General features: G+C 38.7%; 1 protein-coding gene across 1 annotated transcript in view; it reads left to right on the plus strand.

Annotated features, from left to right (window-relative positions):
• LOC116671947 (cadherin-18) overlaps positions 1-24,050 on the plus strand; it is an 87,467-nt gene that overhangs the window by 22,307 nt on the left and 41,110 nt on the right. Inside the window, exons 3-4 of the mRNA XM_032503437.1 lie at positions 12,263-12,557; positions 18,103-18,222. Of these exons, the coding sequence (XP_032359328.1) occupies positions 12,263-12,557; positions 18,103-18,222 (415 nt within the window). The remainder of the gene's footprint in view (positions 1-12,262; positions 12,558-18,102; positions 18,223-24,050) is intronic.

A 24,050-nucleotide genomic window follows, 5' to 3' on the forward strand; every position in this document is an offset into this window, starting at 1 on the left:
TGTCTTTACGATGTTGGACCGAATACCTGTCATGATAATGTCCAAAGAATATATTATTCTTTGTAATCAAGGAGTCCCTCTCAGCATGTCTCCCACTCGGGAAAGCCAGCTTTGAAAGAGTGGATTAAGTTTGAAATTGAGAATAGCCCACTACATCAAGCTGTCTTTGAACTGAAATATCAGATTGGGTGTCTCTGTGGGAAATGAACCCAAATTTGATCTCTTAGTGGGAAATGAACCACCACAGTAAAAAGTAGGACATTAGTGCAATGGGGTTATAGTAAGCCAGGGCGCTTCATAGGCATAAGGTAATTTCAAAGTAACGGATGTCCCTTACAGTGGAAAAGATATTGGTGGGTATTTTTTTCTATGCCTTGGCGTAGGGTACGATGTATCCCTGTTGTTGGTGGTGCTTTTTTCTGTTAGTTCCACAATAAGCCATAGGGAGCTGGTTAAGTCCTCTGCTTGCAGATTGCCTGTCCTTATCTCCTGAAATGTTAAAATGTGTTTCTCCGCTGCAGTGATCATTATTCCAGGCACTCAGGCACAAACTAATCCCCTCAACTGCACTCCGAGAGAAAGAGAATGAGAAAGTCACAACGCCCCTCTGACTGCACATATGTCTGTATTTCAACAGTAGAAAATAGGGATGACATGCTTGAAAGAAAAAAAACATTTGACAGGGGAAAAAACAACAACAGTAAATATAACTTTTTGCCTCAATTGTCTGCTCATTGAATAAACCTGTGCGTTTTAATAACAATTGTCCTCGCGAAGCCAACAAAGCAGAAGAAAGGTTATTTATTGGTGAAACATATTTTTGCTAATGTTATTTGACGCGCGAATGACCCATACAATCCGCCCAGTGCCAACAAAAACAATCCCACAGCATTTATGTATTAGACAATAACAAAGATATTTTGCAGCATATTCAAAGCGTCAGTTTGTCGATGGATGAACTGCAAGGAAACATGGTTAATCATTTAGTTGTTAAATCTTTCCACTGCTGGGAGGTTCTTGATTGTTTGGTTTTCTGGCTGGTTGGCTGATGTGCTAGTTCTACAGTACTCCTACCTTAAGGGTGTTGTTGTTGTCTGTGTGTGTGTGTGTGTGTGTGTGTGTGTGTGTGTGTGTGTGCGTGTGTGTATTTGTGTGTGGCGGTTGGCGCTGATGAAAGCAAAATAAACAAACAGCTAATCCTGAATGATAATAAAGCACTGAGAAGACACATAAACATTATTAAGGATTCAATTTGACATGCATGTTTAAAGAGATGAGGTCTCCAGATGGTTAGCACAAAAACACATTTAATTATGTGGGTTGGGACCGGTGTGCTGTGTCCTAATGTGACCAAGAGACAGAATGACCCTTAATTAGACGAAGTCAGGAGAGGAGGAGGAGGAGAAGGAGGAGGAGGATTAATGCACTCGGGCACGTACCGGGCTGTATTGTGTTTTTTTCGTCCTCCCTTTGCTTGATTAAAAACTGGACATTAGCAAGAAGCAAATGAGCAGTTCTACTACAGGGACGTGCCAGCGCAGTCTTTGTCGATAATTACTTTCATCAACAAATGTAAAGTGTTTGAAAGAGACGTTTCATGATAAGATGCCAATGGAATATTGCATATTAATTATTGTGAGGTCAACATGAAAAAGCAGAAATGTGTTCAAAACAATTGCACGGTCAAACATTACCACAAGCATCCCATGATGTAGGACCTTGGCTTGGCAGTTCGTAATGTTGTGTGCACTTTTTACTACTCTGACACAAAGGATAGTGTAGAGTGACTTTTGGGAATAAGTGAAGCGGCCAGTCTGTCAAGAACACTTTTAATCCCCTTGAGGTATTCTATAATCCCCAATGACACCTTTCTGGGGGGCTGATACTTTTGGGAAATGACAGCTTTTTGCATGAGTGAGACGCAAATGCTTGGTAGGGGACAGGGCTTGTCCAGATACGAGACAGGAGACAACACACTCTCCCAATGGGAGGTTTGAATGTCTTCATGTCAATCAGCTCAGTGTGGTGCTTTGAAGTAGTCGGGCAGGTTACAGACTGGATGGTAAGTTTTAGAAGAGAATGCAAATCCCAAAACACTGTATGAACATGAACTAGGGGTGTTGAAATTAATCGTTTCATTGCATCGATGCAGTGACAGACCATAACCAATTATTGCCTGATGATTTCCCAGTTGCTGTTTTTTGTGTTCAGACTATGCTACATTCAGGAACTGTCTTTTTTGAGAGCAGATAAAATAAAAAGGGAAGTTCATACACTGTATATCTTGAATTTGTTGATGAAAGCCATGTGTAGCATATATAATAATATTGAGGAGGTGACGCATCGCAATGCATCGGAATATCGAGTCAATTTGAATTGTTGACAGGAGAATTGTAATCGAATCTTGAGACCAGTGAAGATTCACAGCCTTAATATGAACTGCAGTGAACTGTCTACTGTAACTTAGTTGAAGGATGTAGCGCAGCTGTTGGGTAAAAAGAAATGGATCATTGGTTAGAAATCCTTGAGTGGAACTGTCATTGGTTGTCTGGCCCAAATATACAATAAAAATACAATAAATAATGTGAGATCTGACCGAATAGGTGCTTCAGCCCAGACTGGGAGGGATACCCCTTGTCTTATCCTGTCTTCATTTAAAGAGCAAGGTAGCAACCTCTAAGAAAGGTGCCTAAATGTTTTATTCATACATCTAAAAATAGATTGTGCTGTGACAGAATCAGGCAACTGTCTTGTTGTATGTGTAGTAGTGGCTCGGCAGTGGGGAGAAGAAAAGAAAATGAAATGAGAATTGAGTCTTTACATAAAATTGCTTTTCACCCACTCTTTGCAACTCAGGAAACAAGTGCGTGCAGATTGGGATGTTTTCGGTGTTAAAGCAGTGAGGTGTTACATGAAATAACAAGGAAAATTTCACAGCCAATGTCACATTATTACTCTGCATTGTTGGAAAGAGAAACATCCTGAAAATCGCTGAAATGTAATTTATCAACCACAGAGACATTTTTATGACATGTATATGTGGGTGCGGAAGTGCCTCAGTGTTTGTATGTGTGGTAGTGCTACAACTAAAGCTTTTTCATTATTGAGTACCCTTTTGTTACTTTTGTTTTTGTTTAATACATTGTACAAATGTTCAAAAATTTTACATTCAGTACGTACACCAACATGTACAGTACATTCAGTAATAGTTGTGTGTGTGTATGTGTGGCAGAGAGATATCCATTTAAGATTTATTTATTATGATTAGGAAAATGCACATTAATCAACATTTCTGTAAATGCACCAGTGTTAGCCAGCCAGCAATTTCTCAACTGTAGTCCTAGTTGCCTAGCATGCATGTCTTTATGGTGGGAGGAAACCAGAGCACCCTGAGGAAACCCACGCCAACACGGGGAGAACATGCAAACTCCACACAGACAGTCCTTGCCCGGACCAGGGATCGAACTCTGCCCAGACCAGTGATTAAACTCTGCAGTGCCAACTTGCTGTGAGGCAGAAGTGCTAACAACTAAGCCACAGTGATACAATTGCTCTTCCTCAGCTGTGTTTAAGGCACTTTGGATCAACAGTCTTTGTTTGGAATTGCTAATCTTCATCTAGTCAGGCATAGAAAGACATCTGCAGTGTTTTGTCCTTGATACAGTGACACTTTCACCCAACAAATGGTTATGAAAGAAATTACGCTAACCAGTGAATGACAGTTCATTCCATTGACTCAACAATTGCAGAAAATAACACAAGCGTATGTCTGTGCAGGCATGCATAATATCCTAAGTGCTTTCCACTGTCCTCTGGCTGAAATGTTCAAACATATTAGCACCATTAAGACACTTGAGACTAAAGCCATGTGCCCTCCCTCACTGCCTGAGCACCAGGCAAAAACTTCATGTTTTTTAAAGCCCATCTGCTGACGGATTCCTTTCTCTCTCATTCTGATATCAATTTTTAGCAGCAGTTAGAGGCAGAGCCATTAAATGAGTGTCAGAGTTGCTTCCGGGAGTCTAATAATCTCATTATTGTACATCAAGAAGTCAACCATCCTGCTGGGAAGACAACGATTCATTCTGTTTCTCCCCGCAGATGTCAAAACAGAGGACAACTATTAGGGCGGATCTCCGTGATGTGCGTCAAAGGCACGACTTCAGCACCTCCCTCATCACGGTCTCTTGATGTATGGTCATTAGGCGGGTGCTCCATCATTAGGGTTTACTGTGACTGTTGCAAATCAATCGAAGAGAAGGGGGCGCTTGGAGGAGTTGATTGGGAGGGAGCATGGTCAAAATGTGGTGATAATCAGACAATCAAGCACGCCCACATAAAAAGTGATTAAGTCCTCTTGAGTGAAGCATAAGAGCCGAGATTTAATCAAAAATGAACCCACCCCCCTCCACTAATTGCAAATATGAAGCCAAAGCACTGATCATCAGCTAGGGCACACAGCCTGCTCATTTCTCCTTCCCTTCATCCGCCCCCCCTCCCTACTCCCCTCACCATGCACATTGTTGATGGAATTAATGCTCCACATCCTGACTCCAACCTTCAACTCCTATTTCCGCATCAGCAAGGGCCTGCTTTCAACATCAAAGCAATGCAGTTTTAATGAATCTTTCTGGAATCAACATTAAGTTAATGTAGCTACTGTTTGTCCACTGCCAGTCGGATTACAGAATGAAATCACAGCAAAGAACACACAGATAAACAAAGATGTTGAGCTTGCAGTGATGCATTCACAGCCATTTGATACAACTGTGCGGTGCACTGATACAGCCCGTAGGCCCTTTTAGCTGTGTCATAAAGTTGATGTCTCACTGACAGTCTAACTCATTGGCAAATCGATTATAAATCAGCATGGGATCAATCAGATGAAATGTAGCCACCATGCTTGCATTTTGACATTTTTTGTTTTGTGCCTGCTAGTGAATCGTGGATTTTATGTAATTATCACATCCAGAGTTTTACGTCGTACTTATTCCTTTCCTGCCTGCACCATAGAGGTATTCTTCCTGTTCTCGTTCCCCACAGTCCATAATGAGTGGACATGGCAGCAGTAAAGCCACATCATTCTATACAAGCAGAGAGCAAACAAGGGTAGCTAGGCACATACATTATGTGGATCACTACACTGAATGGGACCAAGCCAAGACAAATGGCATTCACCGATAATGCAATCCAACCAGGCACATTCATTACCAGGATCTGTACAATCAAAGAGGACAAAGCTGGTACAGAAGTAAAATTTGATCAAACATTTTGAAGAAATGCTTCTACAGATACAATATCATCACAATATTATCTAACAGGGCAAGATGATAAACCAAATCCATCACATTACTGTGTGATTATAGATTGAATCCTTTGCCAAACTAAATGTATTCTCATTGCAGTTTTTTCATTGAATATTGCAGCAAAAAAGTCATGCACTGATGTATTTAAAAAATCTACATATGATATTAAATATAACAAATTGGTGCTAGATCAAGCCTTCTAATCTACGTATTATTATTTCATGAACATTGTGTCATGACTTTCAATGAAGATTTTAAAACGAAATTAAGTCATGCAATAAATAGATGTAATATGTAAATGCAGTTGTTGATTTATAGGCCTGTGTTGTTATTGAGTCAATTAAAACAGTATCAACAAATTAAAAAGATATCACAGTACTAGTGACTTTAAGAGGGCAAATTTTTTATGGGGTGAAAAGATTAGTTGATGATGAATTTGTAAATCAGAAACAACAATTGCTTAGAATTCTGATAATTGGGTATGTCATACAGGTGCTGCTCACAGCCTTTCTTTTTATTTCATCAGTGCAATTTCCACTCTGTGCTCTAGTAAGTCATAAGTTGTGACTTCATTTTGAATTAACTCTGGCAGACAAAATGACTGACTAAATAACTATAATCATAGGTTACAGCTCTAGTTTGATTACATTTGTGACCCATTAATATTTTATGTTATTATTTTATCTAGCATTACTACACACGTAAAAAAAAAAAGAAAAAACTTTTTTTGTCAGGTTTGAGGATTGCTTTCCTCCTCAAATCTCTTGTCAACCGTTAGTTGACATAGACACCTGATAAATGGTAGGACAGGGACAAAAGTAGACTCTGAGCACCAATTAGCTTGTGAACACAAACAGTTTAAGGCTGCCCTCGACAATGAGTATACAGAGCCCAAACACTGAAAGCACATAGCTTTATGACAAAAGAAAGCAAAGATACTTTTTCTCTGGGCATGCTCCTCTGGGCATGTGATGATATTACGAGCGAGGTTTTCCTTGAGATTGGAGTGGTTTTCACCCGCGACTTTGGAGCTCCAATATCTGATGATCTCTTTAAACTCCTCAGAAATGCATTGCCAGCTGCCAGCCGCCAGCCACATGCCAGTCATCTATTCCACTAGGCTTTAATAAAGTCGCCCATAGAGACAGAGAGATAAATACAATCCCTTGTTTTGATGCCCTGTGGAGGAAAAGGATTCCTCTAAGTCCTTGCAGGGAGATGACAAAACAACAAGGTTGCAGGGGGCATAATTTCATCGTAGTCGTGATGTCTCGGTGGACTGTACCAATCAGTGTGTATGAGAGATTTCCATACATTTCCATTCATTATATATTGCGTGGACTGGCCATTACTGCCATTTTCCTTCCAACCCAAATCCAGATTGCCACCACAGCTGATGTATGTAAAACTCGTATCAAGCTTGCTCTGTGGAGTAACAAAATTGACACTAATTACATCAAGGCCAGTTTCCATGAAAATTTCTGTGTGATCAAAATTAATGATGTATGAATAAAATATCCCGACGCTGAAGTCAAAATTCAGTGCTCTGCAGAGAAGTGGAGCCTGCATTCGAAATCATGTCACTGAAATTTGCCCCAAGCCCAGTTTTGTACAATCCGCTTTGACTAAAAAGGGAAATACAACTGTCCCCTAAGCAGCAGTGAGGGAGGTCTCTGTCCAGAGAAACTGTTCTAACTGCCTTTTTTTCTTTTGCATCTCCTCTCTTTGGTATCATCAAGCAGTCGCAGATGGGCAGTAAACATGAAAAAGTTGCGCAGCTTACTTAGCCAAGAGGTTTCTCAGTGTAAGATCTCTCAATATTGATTGTTGTATGTTGTCTGTTTCTGGTCCTCCATGCTGCAGTTGACTCAAATTATTTTAATTTACTTGACTGTTCCAATCAAGTTAACAAAATACTTTTATCTGATCCTTTTTAACTTTTTGTCTGACCATAGCCACCCAATATACCCCAAATATTATTAAAGTACTACCGGTACAAGTAGGGCTGGGCCATATGTCCAAAATCTGTTATCCCGATCTACAGTAGGTCATTTCATATCTCAATAACTATATACGTAAATGACAATGTAGCATGTTTTCTGGTAATACAATAAAGAAACTGTCTGTTTGAAATAACTACACAGTAAAGCCTATTTTTGTATACTCCTGTGCAAATTAAATACTTGCAAATGAAAAGTAGGCTACTCTCCCATTGTTAAAACTTCAAAATAAAAAAATAATCATAACGTGAAAGGTTCAGAACGTAAAGCCTCATACAAATGAGGTAAATATTGCTGAATTGTGACAGCTGAACAGTAAAAAGAAACTTTTTAAAGAGTGTTTAGTGGTAAATCCAACCTCAGATATACAATTTTAGTTTTCTGTGTATAGCTTTTTTTGCAGAATACTCAATATTACGTCCATACCATTGAAGGTCCAAACTTAATTATTTAGTTGAGAAATCAATGCGAAAGAGATTAATTTTTTTGGATGAGTCTAGAAAGTTTCAGAAACATATTGACGATTGAAAGTTTGGAATATGTGTTGCTCATCCAGTAAGTAGGACACATCTGTACGTACACAGTGGACCATGGAAGGGTATTGTGGAGTGATTTTAAAACCAATCAAAGACCACCACACTGAAAACACCTGGAAATAATCATATTCATGCATTTATCCTTATAGCTCTTCACTGATTTGAGTGTAGTGTATCCTTATACACATTCTTTACTCCCAGCTGGCCTGACACTGCTGTACCTTTGGCTGTGATTGTGTAATACCACGCAACCTGTTGACACTTATCACCAACAGATCTTGGAAGGTAGTCAACGCCATATGCATCGATGGTCCGCACATTGCAAAGAATGATTTATTAGCTTCTGCAAAGGAAGTCAATGGTTAGATTAACAATCTGACTGTGAGCTTAAGTTGTTGGAGTGCTACAGAAATGGATAAATCCTAGCAGTAGTAATGGACATGGTCTGTTCTTAAGTACCAAGTGTGGTTCTCAGAATTTAAATGATGCAGGAATGGAATTTATCTGTAGGAATTGACCTTCAAACTAAAGCCAACACTGGAATGTACTATTTCTAAATGTCTCTTACTACATGAAAAATTCAAAGAGTGCAACAATGGGCCAAAAAGTGTCAACAAAGTAATTGTTCCCATCCATACTGCATTTGATGTGTAAACATGTTCTGATTTCTCGCTATGGAGGATGTTTTTCATATTAGTACAATCTACCAACTGATTAACTACCTGATTCAACAGGATCTTTGACTCCTCATCTAATTACAGGCTTGATATTTACTGAGGGAAGGACATACTGTATGGCTCTCATCAAGAGTCAGGCCTGCAATCAACAGCGGCTTCCTAATTTATTCACTAGTCCAGGTTTTGATTAGATGTGGCCTGAGGACCTTCGTCATTTAGCTTGTTAAATATTTGGTCACTGGTAATGGTTGTGCTATTAATACTGTTTTTTTTTATTTAAATGTGTACCTCTGTGGTTTTACTCATTTTTAAGTGATTGGAAAATACACCAGGTTGACTCAAACTGAGCCTCGGGGTCAGTAAGGTAAAACTAATTCATTACTTTTTTTTCGCTTTTTACACATGAATCCTAATGCACTCTAAAGGTTCACAGGCTGTCAAGTTATGTTATGTTTTCCAGCAGAGATGTCTGATGGATGCCCAATGGCAGATTAGCAGTGCTGAAATAGTAATGAATCATGTAAGAAACAGACATTCAATCACAAATCAGTCAATAATGGGTGCATAGTTTAATGAAGCTCAGCGGAAATTCAATCAGGACGATCCTCTTTATGCTCTCATTCATTCACAAATCTCTCTTACTCTGCAGGAAAATTCCTGTACTAACCATGGCATCACTACTCCCACAAATATGACTGCGTACCGACTGGGTCTAAGACAACCGTTTTCATTCACTCTGAATGAAGTCTCTCCTGATTAAAATGCTCATCCTAACATTGGACACTAGGATGACTGATTGTTTCTAAAGTTGGGTCACTGTGAAAGTAAAGTGTCCGAATTCAGGGACGTATTCAAAACAAAATCATTGCACTTGGTTGTCCAGTTATTTTTTTCAAGCTTTGCAAGGGAACATTATGGAAATCATTATGTATCAATTCCATGTAGGACTGGGCGATATGGCAAAACATTCATCATGATATATAAAACATCAATTGATATCACTACACACAAATATAAATGATGTCACTATTAATGGCGAGCTTAAAGAATCCGTTAAACTTCAAATTAACTTGTGTTATCTGCCCTGTACCTGAGGTTGTTGTTAATATTTTTTATTTGTTTTACATTTCATTTGGGTCCTTCACCTGCTGCGTGTTCTCCAACTGGGACAACTGAACAATACATTCGGAATCTTATAAAATGAATGCATCAACAAAAAATGAACACAATTTTTCAGTCTTGTTAGTCCCAACCTTGAAAAGGTGACATTTCTACAGCCAGGAAGCTTATATATTGGGTCAGTTATGTTCATCTGTTCTGTCAGTTTGCTCATTTTCAAAAAAAAAGGTACCTATGGGAATGTTACAGTTTGTGGCTTCTGTGCTTCTCTGAGAACCTCGCTATGTACAATATGTACCTCATTTATCCACAGGAAGTACTTACATTTAAGGTTTTGGTGATGGTTGAGCTGTCGTTTGTTTTATGCTTTGATGAAAAAGTTCCTTGAGAGAACACTCATTCTTGCCATTTGGTTTTTACTTCCAAATAATGACAAGACTTTAGTTGAGCCACCAGCTGTGCATATTTTAAGAAAATTATACAACTGGTTAGAAATTGTTGTTTCTTTGATTTGATTGTTTGTAAGTTCATTGTCAAGCAATGCAACTTTTCAACAGTAGATTAAAGTTTCAGATGCTCCGAACGAGGACCCTGATCGTAATGTTAGTTAATTTACATCTCCCAGACCTGATCAGGTGTATCAGCAAAATACAGTGACATTACAACATTACAAATATTTCCAATCAAAGACAATGCAGAATATGAATAATGGTTTGCGGAATCATATGTTGAGGCATCTAAGTTCAAATTTTTTTTAAATTCAGTTAGATGTAAAACTGAGTGTGTTACCTTGTAAAAACCTTTAATTGGCCGTGTATGGTTGGACTGTATTACATAATTAGCACATATTTGAATTTTCCCCGGTAAATTCAAAGCATATCCCTGTATCTTAGTCTCAACTTGTGACTGATGTTCCTTTGTTGTTCATAAATATTCTCTATTTTATTATTTTACCATTTAATCAAATACACCTGCAGTTTGAGAACAGGTGATTTAGCCTGTGTGAAGATCTGTTAGTTGTCTGATATAGCAATATGTGCTGAGTGCCAGACCTCTTTTATATGCAACAGATGTTGCTAAATGGCATTAAACTGAAAATGGTCCACCTTTGTAGTAATGGTTGTTATTGTGATTCATCAATTTGAAGTTAAAATCCCTCTTCATACCATTTTTTTGTCCCCCTCTACATTTTGGTACTTTGCACATAAGTTACTATAATACCCATGTTTATCCAGACTATATATATATATATTAATGTGAGGAAGAGTAACATCAGAATCAGAATCAGCTTTATTCGCCAGGTATGAGGACACATACGAGGAATTTTTCTTTGGAGCATTGTTGCTCACAATGTGCTTACATACAAAACAACCTAAACAAAAACATATGCACACTAATATATACACACAATATATACATACTCTAAACAAAACAATATAGAGGCATGAGTGAACAAAGAGTTCAATAAAAATTATTTAAATATGGACCATAGTGCAAGGACACTGAGATAAATAGTATTATGTTATTATATTACAATATGAACAGTATGAACATTATGGCCAGTTCTTAATAAGAAAATGACTTACTGACATACTACCTCAATACAAACAGAGCATGAATTATTTATTTGCTCCATGTGTAATTATAAAGTCTACAACTATAACCATCTATGAATTTGCCAATATAGTGTTAATTCTCTTGGGATCAATTATGGCTGAAAAAGTGTCTTAGTCTTTGCTAGTTCCCCCTTCTCTTGGTAAGAAAGTTCCAGCGCTCTTCTCGCCTTTAACAGTCTTGTAAGGATTTCCCCCAAAACTTTAATTTCTTAAGATGAATTTCTTCAGCGATGCTTAGTTAAGCCTGAAAGAGAATAGTGCATGATGTAATGTCAGTTAGATACTGGGTGGTTTTGGAATCTTAAAAGCGGGGGTTGTGGACCACCATGTAGTGCAGTAATGCAGCAGAGGTTATTGCTATAGAAAGTACAGATGTTTTGAAATGGCCTTGGTAGAGATTATTTCATGTAGTATTTTAGTTCCGTTTCGTAATTTCTCAATATTAGAACCCATATTCATGCTTTTTTACAAAGCATTTTTATCACTGTTGTAATTATTTTGTTGATCAATCCCTTGATTTTTTTCTCAAATAGTAATCTGAAAAAGGTCAAATAGTTGTGAAACATGCCCACTACAACTTCCAAGATGTGAAACCATCATCTCCAATTGGCTTTTGTTTTGTTAGTCCAAAATCCAAAGGTATTCAATTTACTATTATTATATAACTGTATAAGACAGAGAAATACAAAGACACTTCCCTTTTGAGAAAATGGAAATAGATAAAGTTTGGTATTTCTGTCTTGAAATTGATCAGCCATTTGCCAATACTTACAGTATGATAAACTATGTCAATTGACTAATGGATTAATCAACCAGACTAACCCTAACACACCCTAATATGGACACCTTGGTGTCCCACTATTCAACAACAGTGCACTGTGGCCGTTGTAAATTTTACAACCATCCATTTTAAACACTATGAAACTGTGATTTAAAAGCTCTTAGAAGTGATTTTGGCAATGTTCTAGTCTCTGTATTCACACAGCCTGTGTTTGGTTTTCCTTGCAGCTTCACTCAAACTCAGATAAAGGCGATGGATCCGTCAGGTACATTCTGAGCGGGGAAGGAGCTGGGACTATATTTATCATCGATGAAGTGACAGGAGATATTCATGCCACTAAGAGTCTGGATCGCGAAAGGAAAACACATTATGTCCTGCATGCACAAGCCTTGGACCGCTACACAGAAGAGGCGCTGGAACCAAAGTCGGAATTCATCATCAAAGTACAAGACATCAATGACAATGCTCCCAAATTTCCAGATGGACCCTTTGTAGCTACGGTGCCGGAGATGTCTGAAGTGGGTGAGTAGTGCTACAAAATAAACCGGACGTTAAATGATTGTCAGCAGCAGTGAGCCTTTGTTTGAATAGATAGGAAGATGAAACACATGTTTGAACTTGCATGGTATTTTTTTTTGCTTTTTAGATATTCTTCACGTCTTAATCCCATTTACCTCTGTGGTAAAGAGACACCTATTATGGCAAGACTTTTGACTACAGGACATTTTGTGTAAAATTGAAGTGACCAAGTACTGCTCCAAGCTAGTTTAAAAGAAGGTATTAGTATGAAAAGTCCCAATCAAATATGATATTGCCCTGTGCAGCATTCTGGTTTGTCCTCTCTATGATAATGTTCTCCAGAATGTTTGATGTTCTGTAAGCCGGCCTAGTCCTCTTTTTCATCTTTGTTTTCTGGTTGCTGTGATGGTTTCCCGGGTGGGAAGGTCTTTATAAAGCACTCAATAGTGCCTCCACAGCAATCCCCGCCATCGAGACTGCCGAGTCCTCCACATCATAGTGAAAAGAAAAGCCTATATCCTCCTCCTCTGAGACAGTTGCTCCTCGTCTGTCCAGAATCATGTGGAAAAACATCTATTTTTTATTTCTGTATTGTACCATTCTTTTTTTTTAACCCGGGTGAACAAAAGCCTGCGTTTCCTCAATCCAGTTGATTCTGCATCTCAGCACTTTAGCTTAAAAGTATGGTACTTAACTTTTTCACAACACTCCTTCAAAACATATGTAGTTTGTGGCCAAACATAAGTGGTGGCCAAACTGCTGTCAGAGCAATTTTCCATCACATAAACGGAAAGGTAGTACGTTTGTGACAGCGATACGTTGTTGAAACCGTTCCATTTATATCTTGTTTGTCTAAAATATTCATTTCAGTTGCTGAAAAGAAGCAGAAATACTTATTAAAAAAATACCTCAAATTGAGAATGAACAGCTTCATTGGCTTCTTGCAGCAAGAAGATGGAAATATGCAAAACCGATTAAATATGCAAACCCCAATAGACCTGTAGGCGCCCTCTTTATAAACAGTCAATATCTCCCTGGTTGCATTCATGAATATTCATGAACAGACAGGCCTGTCACACATACAACTTTTCCTGTCAGTATATTTGTTCATAAATTGGATGTGTCGAGTACATGTTTTAATCTCTCGTCAGAGTGCCAGAATGTATGTTCCGATGCTTTTTAATGTGGAATATTTATTGTCACATACTATTTTTTTTAAACTTTTACTTTGAGGTAGATAAAAAGTTGCTGTTGCTACTGTAAGACAAATAATGTTTGCTTTACATCTAACCTAAAAAAGATCATTAGATGCATCAGTTGCTGAATGAGTGTATTATAAGTTACTGAGAATACACTCACAGCCCTAAAAATGTAGCATCCTTCGTTTAGTTCTAACGAGACAACTCCTTGTAAAGTTTCTGTGTTTGCTGCAAACTTCATCATTGGGTTCACACAAAGAATCAATCACCATTGATGACCCAAGGGAGGAAATCAAGAACTGTGAAGGGGAAAATAATTAGCCTTTTTTCCCGCCCCCTCTTTTGCTCATGTCCATTAAAGTAATTCCTGTAAGGTTCGGCATCTGCAGCGTCAAATCGGCTGTAACAATCAACTGTCCTCACACTCCAGAGCACTAATCCCCCAGCATTTGTCAATACTGGTGCTCCCAAGTGAAAGAAGAGGCTGTCTGGGAGTGTGGCAACTAATTTGCTGTGATGTTCCTTTTCCTGTTTAAATTGATTAGCTGGGCATGTGCCACGTGGTCCAATGTCACGGTTTCATACCTAATACGATACAATAATATGTTTTAGAGTGCTACATGAAAGGAGTATCATATTCCAACTACTCTATATTTCCCAGTAGATATGTCTATAATGGACATACTGGAGATGGTATATCTGTGTTTCCTGTCAACCATTTGACTTCTGGGAAAATCACTGGTAAATAATCATTTCAAATCCCAGAGGTGTGGTGGTTGCTTGTTTTGATGAGTAGTTATGATAAAATAAGTGTTATCACAAACAATGTTCGGAAATTGGGCCAGATAGCACACATGTTGAACCTTTATTAACAAAACAAAATACAAACAGGACTGAACAAATCCTTTTGATTCATTTCCTCCCTATTATGTTGTTTCCAGGAGATGCTGCTTAACATCATAAAGCACAGATCAATTTTTCTTATGACGGGTCTTTCTAAAAAAAAAAAAACAGACTTGGCTGTGTATTGACATATTTTATCCCATTAAGATGGCATCTTATTTCAACCCATTAAGTCTTAACCAACATCTCGCTAACTAATTGCAGCTTCATTATAGTACTCATCGAGGAAATGGGTTTCTTTCATTTCATGAAAGGGGGGATGAAGCAAATGGCACATTAGCCGGCCTTGACTCAGACTGAGAGAGGATGAAGAGATCCTGGTTTGCTACAATGAGTCCAGCGGGGTCACCAGTGATAGATGGACTGAAACCTAAAGGAGGTGATGATGGAAAAATGGGAAACAGCATGTGACTTGCGCTGTAACGATTCCATATTTTTGCTGTTCAAAATTGCCTCAGAAATAATTGCGATTAACAATATAATTTTCTCTTTCGGTCAAAATTCCTTTTTTTATTTATTACTTTTTTTAAACAACATTTGGATGAATTCCATATTATGTGACCCAGATGTAATAACACAGGCATACTGCCAATGAACTAAACAACGTCTCTTTATTATCATAAAATTAAGTCAAGGGTGGTAATGTTATTTATTCAGCAGGTTTTTTCGGCCAGATTTCGGGCCAGAAACATGGGCAAATCCAATTTCTCTGGCTTGGGGCAGCTACAGCCCAAGTCACCAACAAGTCACCAACAAGTGACAGCTGCTACTAGCATAGCTTTAGCTCAATGGCCCAACCGATAACTACATATATATTCCCAAGTTAGCATGTCTAAACAAAATCAACAATTTCCATCACCAGCCATACCCCTTAGGACCTAAGCTAATGTTAGCATTTAATTGCGGTTAAACAAAAAAATTATGATTACGTAAAATAATTGACAATACGACAATTATGCAATAATTGTGACAGGCCTACATGGGACTCGGTTCATTTGGAAAGAACAATACTGTATACACAAAATGAACCGTTGAACCAAGTACAGATTCCACAATGTTTTTTGCAAGATATTCAGAAGACATTTTCTACCATAGTATATTTTTTGAATAACCCTCACCTGATACATTACTAGCATTTTCCAAAGCAATAACACCCTAATTGTAAAAAAGAATCCAGGTACAATGCAAAGGGAAGTATACGGTACAACTAAAACCTTAAACATAGGTTGCTTCTTTGATTTCAAAGCAGTATGAGATACCAACCACCATATATTCTTGAGTACTTGATGTCAAATTCATTGGAAGGGTTGACACATCAAAAATAATGAATTTATTACAATTTACCACCTGCAAAAGGGGTTACATTTTTAAGGGCTACAACACCAAAATTGGGTTGAATCCAAAAGCTCTTCCGTCAGTAAAGTTTGGAATAATTGAATAACACTTAACTTGAAGGTATCTACATAAGAGTGACATGACACATGAACCCTAACCCTAACTTGTCATGACTAAACCAAATGGCATTTACTAAAAGAAGCATTATGTCATAAACGTTTAGGGCTTGTTTATAATGTTTATGTTACGTTCATGACAGTGTCATGTCACCCTTATGTAGATACTGTACCTTCAAGTAAAGTACACCCAATAACTGTTTCAATTGCTAGCACTAACCGAGGTTTTAGGCTCCTTATGAGACAACAAAAGACTTGCTTAGTGGCGGTGTCTTTGTCTGGTTGTATTGTAAAGTGTTCAGGAAGCGGGTATGATAAAAAAAGATTAAACATATTTTTACAGTGAATGTTTAAACAATTGCATAATGACTCTTTTAATGTGGCATTCATTACCTTAATAGTTCCAAATACATAGTACTTGAACACTTAATTGAAGTGCATTGTGAGCAATAGGAAACACATTTTACAAGTGCATCATGAAACATTATCAGTCAGAAAAATGCAATGGTATGAATACAGTGTGGTTCCACAGCTTAGTCAGATTCTTCACCATGCTGTTCAGAAATATTAATAAAACAAGGTGATAATTTTCTTTACTTAAGCCATTGACACCGAACAATTCAAGGTTTCATCAATTAAATTATGCACCAATATGTTTTCCTAGACAAATGATTTGGAGGCGGCTCAGCTTTCGAAGCAATCCCAGAAATGATTAAGTCCAAATAATTCCCAGTGCAATTTTGACAGACATTTAGAGTGCCCAAGCATACTGTGGAGTACATGGCTCATTATGGGTGGCATTTCACTCTTCTCCTTTGGGTTTCTAAGAAAAAAGAAAGAAAAAGTCATACCTGGTGAGACACTGTGGAGTTTCACTTGTTTAATTTAGTGTTATTCCCAGAGGAAGAAAAAAAACCAAGTGTCCACAATATCTGCATGCCTCAGGATTCAAAATGTAGCTCGAATGTCTCCAGACACAGTGGTGCTATGCTTTTAACATGTACTCATGCTTTACATACGCTTGTTGCAAAATTGCAATGCACTCATCATGTAATCATAATGGGTTAATGAAGCCTGTAATGTTCTGGAGCAACAGCTTAAGTGTTAAATTGAGCCACAGTGGCTTTTAACACCGGATTTATAATCTAATACTATAACAGTGTTAATAATGAGCTACCCTTCTAAGTTTTTAAATCATTTGTCTTTGTTTTATTCATTTTGTGCCATGAAAAATGCTTCAAAACTAAGACCAGGGACAGATTCATAGCACTCGTATTGCCTATCAAAGGTTTAACAGCTGAAAAATGTCCTGCAATTTAACTTAAATGTGAGATAACACTCTCTCTCTCTCTCTCGCACACACACACACACACACACACACACACACACACACACACACACACACACACACACACACACACACACACACACACACACACACACACACAGCAGTCAGTGCCTGTGAATAAGTGAATGTGTTCCCATATGATTATCTGTCATTACACAGACAGTTCATTTCTGTTCTGATTATTTTTCATGACCTGTTAGCTAGGTAGCTAACCACAATATCTGCATGGATAATATTAATTATTACATTTATTGTAGTTTTTTGAAGAGATATGTTTTGTGCAGTGTTCTATCATGTGAAACACTGTTAGTATTTGCCAAAGCATACTAAATTAGCATGTTTTTGTTTGCTGTTTTTGAGCTAAATAAGATGATCCTCTAAAAGCTTCAACTCTTCTGTGTTTTACTGAGGATGTGTCCAGCATTTTAAGAAACTGATTTCTATTTAGTCCTGCTATCATATATTCAGATTTTGTGCACAGTAATTATCCTTGGATCTAAAGGCGCCAGGCATGGTTGCTAAGTGATTCCCAACACACAGAGTAGCCATTGCCCGGTTCAGACCCATCACTACACTTCTTTCAACATTTGATAACCTTTAAAAGAGACAGTAAATACCTTGAAATAATGTTGCTGTGTTCTTTGCAGGCACTTCTGTGTTGCAAGTCACAGCGTCTGATGCTGACGATCCCACCTATGGAAACAGTGCCAGAATAGTCTACAGTATTCTACAAGGACAGCCATATTTCTCCGTCGACCCCAAAACAGGTGTGGTATTACTGCGTGCTTGGGAAAAAATGCTTAGATAAAGTAAGCACTCCTGCTCTTGAAAGCATGGTAAATATAACTATAAATGGAAGTAAAACTTTGCTATAATCCCTATTTTTGATCTTTTAAAGTGATGTGTGTATCATGTGTGCACCATACACTTCCTTCAGCGAACATCCGGTTCGGTTATTGCAGCACGTCTGACATGAAAGCTTAAGCAGCCACAGAGTTATGGACTACTCATACGACCGCTATATTGTTGAACACGCAATCCGCTTTTTGTGGGCCATAACTAAGTCCTCAGGGGTCAAAGAAGATATTTGAAGAGATGCCTTCAGAAAGCCATTGTTTTCTACCTTTTGAAAGGAAAGGGGGGGGGGGGAGCCACCATAATAAACCAACACACAACACCCCACACACACACATCCTACACACCACAACACACACACCCACACACGACACACACACACACACACACACACACACACACACACACACAGCAGTGTTCACTTTTCAAAGTCAATCTTTTGTCTGAGAGGCCACTGCTGGAATCTATTAAATGTTTATAAACCTTCCAAAGTGCAAGACATATAACTTTGATATGATGTAAAAAAAAAAAATGTGAGCGTGTGCATGTCTTTTTATTCCGGATCTCTCTTTGTCTCACAAGAGAGTGCGTATGTGCACGTGCACATCTCAAGTCTTGCATGCCTGCCTCTGTTTTTGCTGTTGCCGTCGGTTAACTTGAACAACAATCCACTTGTATGAAGTGATTCATTGCCGTCTGGAACAACTATTGGCCCCATTGAGACCGTATCGCCGTATGTAAAACATGAATTCTTTGCTGAATGAGCAACACAAATGAATTGCTAAATATTTTGACTTCACCTCGAGGGAAAGGCAGTGGGGATTGATGAAGCAATTTCACAGCAGTGTAATGAGGCAGAAGAAATGCCAATTTTAAAGAAACCGGGTTTTCTTACGCAAAGCCACACATTTTGTTCAATCAATTATGTTGTTTTAGTTCAAATCTATTTTAAATCACGTTTTGACTGTAAAAAGGATTATTGTGCAGTCATTTTCTGTCAATTTTCCATATGTGTGGCAGTTTGCTGTTGGACGCATCAGATGGCTGGCTTTGCTTGAGCTGACTCGGCATCTTGTCTGCATTGTAATTCAGCATGGGGCGTGCAGAGTAGGAGTGGGGAGGTGATCGAAGGCCTAGCCAGCTGCACTCCCACAAGAATTAATGTATACAAGTCGGCTGTTGTTTTTGCCACTGGCAAACCAGCCTCCACCCTCAAATTAGGAAGAGGAACTCCAGCGGTCAGTGGAAAATGTGCACATGGAGGATGCTGCAACCGCATGTGATCTTTAATATGCTAAGCCCAAATCTTACAGCAGTTGTGTTGGCATGCTGCCACATTTGAGCACTACACTGGGGAGCGGACAGTGTTCCTGCATCTGTCTCACAGTGCATTAGCTTGCCTTTATTTTCACAGGACAGATAAAGACATGAAAGGGGAGAGAGAAGGGCCGCTGCGTCAAGTAGTAAACCTCTCTCTCTCTCTCTCTCTCTCTCTCTCTCTCTCTCTCTTTTAAAAAAAAAAAAATATATATATATATATATATATGTATATATATACATACATATATATATATACATATATAAATAAATATCTATGTGCGCCCACTCTAGCAACTGGGCTAACACTGACAAATCTGCTTCTTTCCATTTGATCTTGGTCTGGATGCCTGATTCTAGAGTGACATATTTTACAAGACCGATGAGGTAAACGGAATCATTTAAGGACAGAGGGTAATGATACCATTAGCCTACACATATGGCGCTAAAGGATTCCCCAAAGGACCGTCTAAGACTTGACCCATATCCTCAGCAAGCAACAAAGTGAACAGTTTTATAGACATTACACACATGAATTATGTAACCGATTGTCTTGGCCAATCAATCATTAACTTGGGTTTCAGCTCCTGTAACTTTATCCAAATATCCCATTAAGTATTTCTGATGCAGTCAGACATAGTATATTGTACATTAATGTCCCTAATTACAATCTTATACCAATTTATGAGTCCACTCATATGATCGCCCCGTACTTACATTTGCTCACAAGAACAATCAGAACATAACAAAAAAATTGAGGTTTAAAGGGTGCTTTAAGTAATGGCTTACAAGTCCATTAGAGTCCATCCAAATGAAATAAAACAGTCCAGATCTGCAGGTAACATGGCCACTGATAAGCAGAGGGTGTGGTTACTCTACTCCAGTCCAGTTCAATAAGTGAGACAAATCATTGCTTTTAATTTAATCTACGTATGTATTGTCCCAAAATGTTTTGGAGCATTTTTTTTTGGGGAATAATGCATTAAGTCTAATTGATGAGTAGACTTACGTGGAATAAGCACATTTAAGTTTCAAAAGCAAAGTCAGCCCACAGGCTTTACACCCTATCCTGCTGATCCTGTAGATCCATTGAGTCCATTCATTGAGTCTAAGATTTTAGGCATCCAAGATTTTGGAGACATTATAAATGATGTTCTTCAAGACAAGATCTGCAAAATAGTATTATGAAATTTTGCAAAGTACAATTTTCCGGTTTATTTGCCTGGCCTTAAACCAGATACTAAAACACCAATAACTCTCTTAAACATTTTACCAAACTAGAGGCAGTTTCCACTGGATATTTTAAAGTCAGATAACTCAGGCAGACGTGCTTATAGCTCAATACCAAATAACACTGAGTTCATACTTCTTAACTGACTAATTAACTCAGTGAAGAAAATTAAGGCAGCTGCTTGTCTGCGCTGGAAATAAGATTCAATCATGGATGTAAAATTGAAATTGATGCATCTATGGCGGTGTCATGCGCCATGCAAACAAGGAGGGATAGGAATTTAAGATTAGATTTACTTGGCTGAAGAAATAAATGAGCATGACACAGACTTTGTAAATACAGAAATATAACTGATACAAGTGATAATAATGAAAGGCCTGAAGGGAAAGAATGTGGGCAGAAGAAAACAAATGTGTCAGCTTTGCACAGTGTTATAGTGTTGTTTAGTGAATAATTTGACATTCCAAAATATTTTTTATGCCTCTACAGTTCTTCTTCATAAATAATGTTTTCAAAGTTGTACATACTGTACATTGGCAGAGTTGTCTTCAAATATGTCTGATTGACATTTAAAAAGCTATACGAGGGGCAATTCCAATGATTTAACAGGATTTTTATTGTGTCAGTACATATTATGTGGTCGTATGAGAGAGTTACATTTATATCTTAACCACTCTGGGGTGTGACCTTGACCAACTGCCACTTTGCCTGTTTGAAAGCCATGATGTCACTCTCTCATGGGTTTTCCAAATTCTCTGGGCGGGCAAAGCAGAGAAAGGGGAGGTAACTTTGCCTCTTCATAAGGGACAAGATTCCAGATCGGCCCATCTGAGCTTTCATTTTCTCAAAGGCAGAGCAGGATACCCAGGGCTCGGTTTACACCTATCACCATTTCTAGCCACTGGGGGACCATAGGCAGGCTGGGGGAACGCATATTAATGTTAATGTTTCATGCCGTGGGACCTTTAACAAAATAACACGTTGTTCAAACCTCTTAATCATGTCCGAAATTGTGCAAATTCAAATATAGATCATGTCCAAATAGCATAGTAGTACAGTGACATGTGATTAAGAGGTGTGTCTACATTATCCACTTGTTGACTAGTGAAGCACAAAGACTCTGCATGTTTTTGTTCCTGCTGCCCACTAGCGTACAGCAACAAAAGCCGCTGACTATCACATGTTCAAAAAGAGTGGAGCGCATAATCATTGAAATCATCAGCTGGACTGAAAAATGCCTGACTCATTCAATACAGTTTCCTGCACTCCCTTTTGACATGGAGTTACCATAGACAGTGAAAGAAATGGGCACAGCAACGCCATAGACTTCGAAGGAGACCAGTGAAGTCAATCAGAAGCACTTTTCCAGTGATGACTAACAGTTGCTGTGCCGTTGCAAACTGAGGTTGACGACGTAGATGTGACATGAGCAACCATCGTTTTAAGTCTTCTGTTAGCTCTGTGCCAAGAGAAATCTGTTTGTGGATAAATGTTACTTCATATGAATTTGCTTGCCACGTACGGAAGTATTTCCAGTCCATCTAAATGTTTGTTTTGATGCTTTAATGGACTCTCTATGGACTTCTCCTTTGACTGTATGCCTCCACGTCCCCCCGATTGCCTGCAGGCTTCTCCTGACTATACGATAATGTCTCTACTGTGCGACAGAAAGATGTGTGGTTATGAAAATGTAAATGTATGCTGCTACGGGGCCATGATGTGAGATACAAGGTAATGGAGCCTTTTATACAGGACAGCTGTGACTCAGGTGTAGAGAGGTCGCTCTGCTCAATTGGAAGGTTGGTGGTTTGATCCCTGGCCCTGCAGTTCCATGTCAAAGTGTCCTTGGGCAAGACACTGTGAGTGTTTATCTGATGAGCAGGTGGCAGCTTGTACGGTAGCCTCAGCCACAGTTTATAAAAGTGTGTGAAGGTTCCTGTACTATGTAAAGGTGCTTTGATTAGTTGTTAAGACTAGAAAAGCGCTGTATAAGAACACTACATTGACATTGTTGTGTTTCTTTAGAAAAAAATGGAGAAATAGAGTCTTTAAATGCTTCAGATGTAAAATTATTCAGTGTCAAAGTGACGCCAACATGAATGGGAGTCAATGGAATGCATAGCGGAAGGTGATGGCTTGGTAGCAGCAGAATCTCACCATAGGAGGTACGCTTTTCCGGATGCTCGACTACCCCCTTGGGAGTTACTGCATGTGGAAGAAGCATATTCAAAGCAAGTCCAGTTTTTAATATTCAATCACCAATAAACAGGAATTTATAAGTGATTTCCTAGAAATGGATTAAGACAAATACATGGAACATATGGGAACATATTTGTTGTGAATTATTTCTTGTGTTGCAGAGAGCTAGTTGAGAAGATTCCCATATCCATACCCTAATATGAGGCTAAAGAGCAAGCAGACAATTACCTTAGCCTAGCAGAAAGACTGGAGACAGATAGCCTTCCTTTGAAAGGTAGGCAAAGAAATGTCTTCCAGCTAACAGTGGATCAGTACTATCTCTCTATCTAGCTATCATTATTATACATTTTCAACATGTGTTGCATTTTACAAAGAAGCTGGATTGTGACAGAGGTTTGCTACATTCAGTTCCAACAGCTACAAATCCTGACAAGGTGTCCTTTATGAGACCCTGAACCCTCTACCTGCTGCTTATGTTGTGACTTGTCTTGGGATTTTGGTCAATAACAAGAGCGGATGCACAAGGGCACCGGCGTATTTGACTGACAGACTGAACCTCTATCTGCTCACTGAATGTAAATGCCTCAGGATACAAGTTGCAAATGGTGCCTAATGTACGTTTGACAGGTTCACTTTGGCAAAGCCCTTTCACTTTTACAATACTAGCTTGACACATCACCCGAGAAGTTAGATTTGCTAAGTGACATGCTAACTGTGGGGTGAACATTTGCTGCAATGGATTTACTTGATCACATTGTTTGCAAATCTCAAAACTGCAGGCCAGCGGTTTTATTAAGAGCTTTCCCTTTTCTCAGCAAAAGTACATCTTAGGCGGTGGCTGCATTTATCCTTTTTTACAGTCGGGTCGTAACTCCTGTCTTTCCCATCACCGCTGTGCATCTGTCACTTACCCGCAGAGACATCAAGGTTGTTCCTGTTGAGTCTCGTTGTCGACAGCACCCCCCAACCCCACCTCACATCTGTACTGGGTCA

This window comes from Etheostoma spectabile, chromosome 22, assembly GCF_008692095.1.
Source record: "Etheostoma spectabile isolate EspeVRDwgs_2016 chromosome 22, UIUC_Espe_1.0, whole genome shotgun sequence".
Taxonomy (NCBI): domain Eukaryota; kingdom Metazoa; phylum Chordata; class Actinopteri; order Perciformes; family Percidae; genus Etheostoma; species Etheostoma spectabile.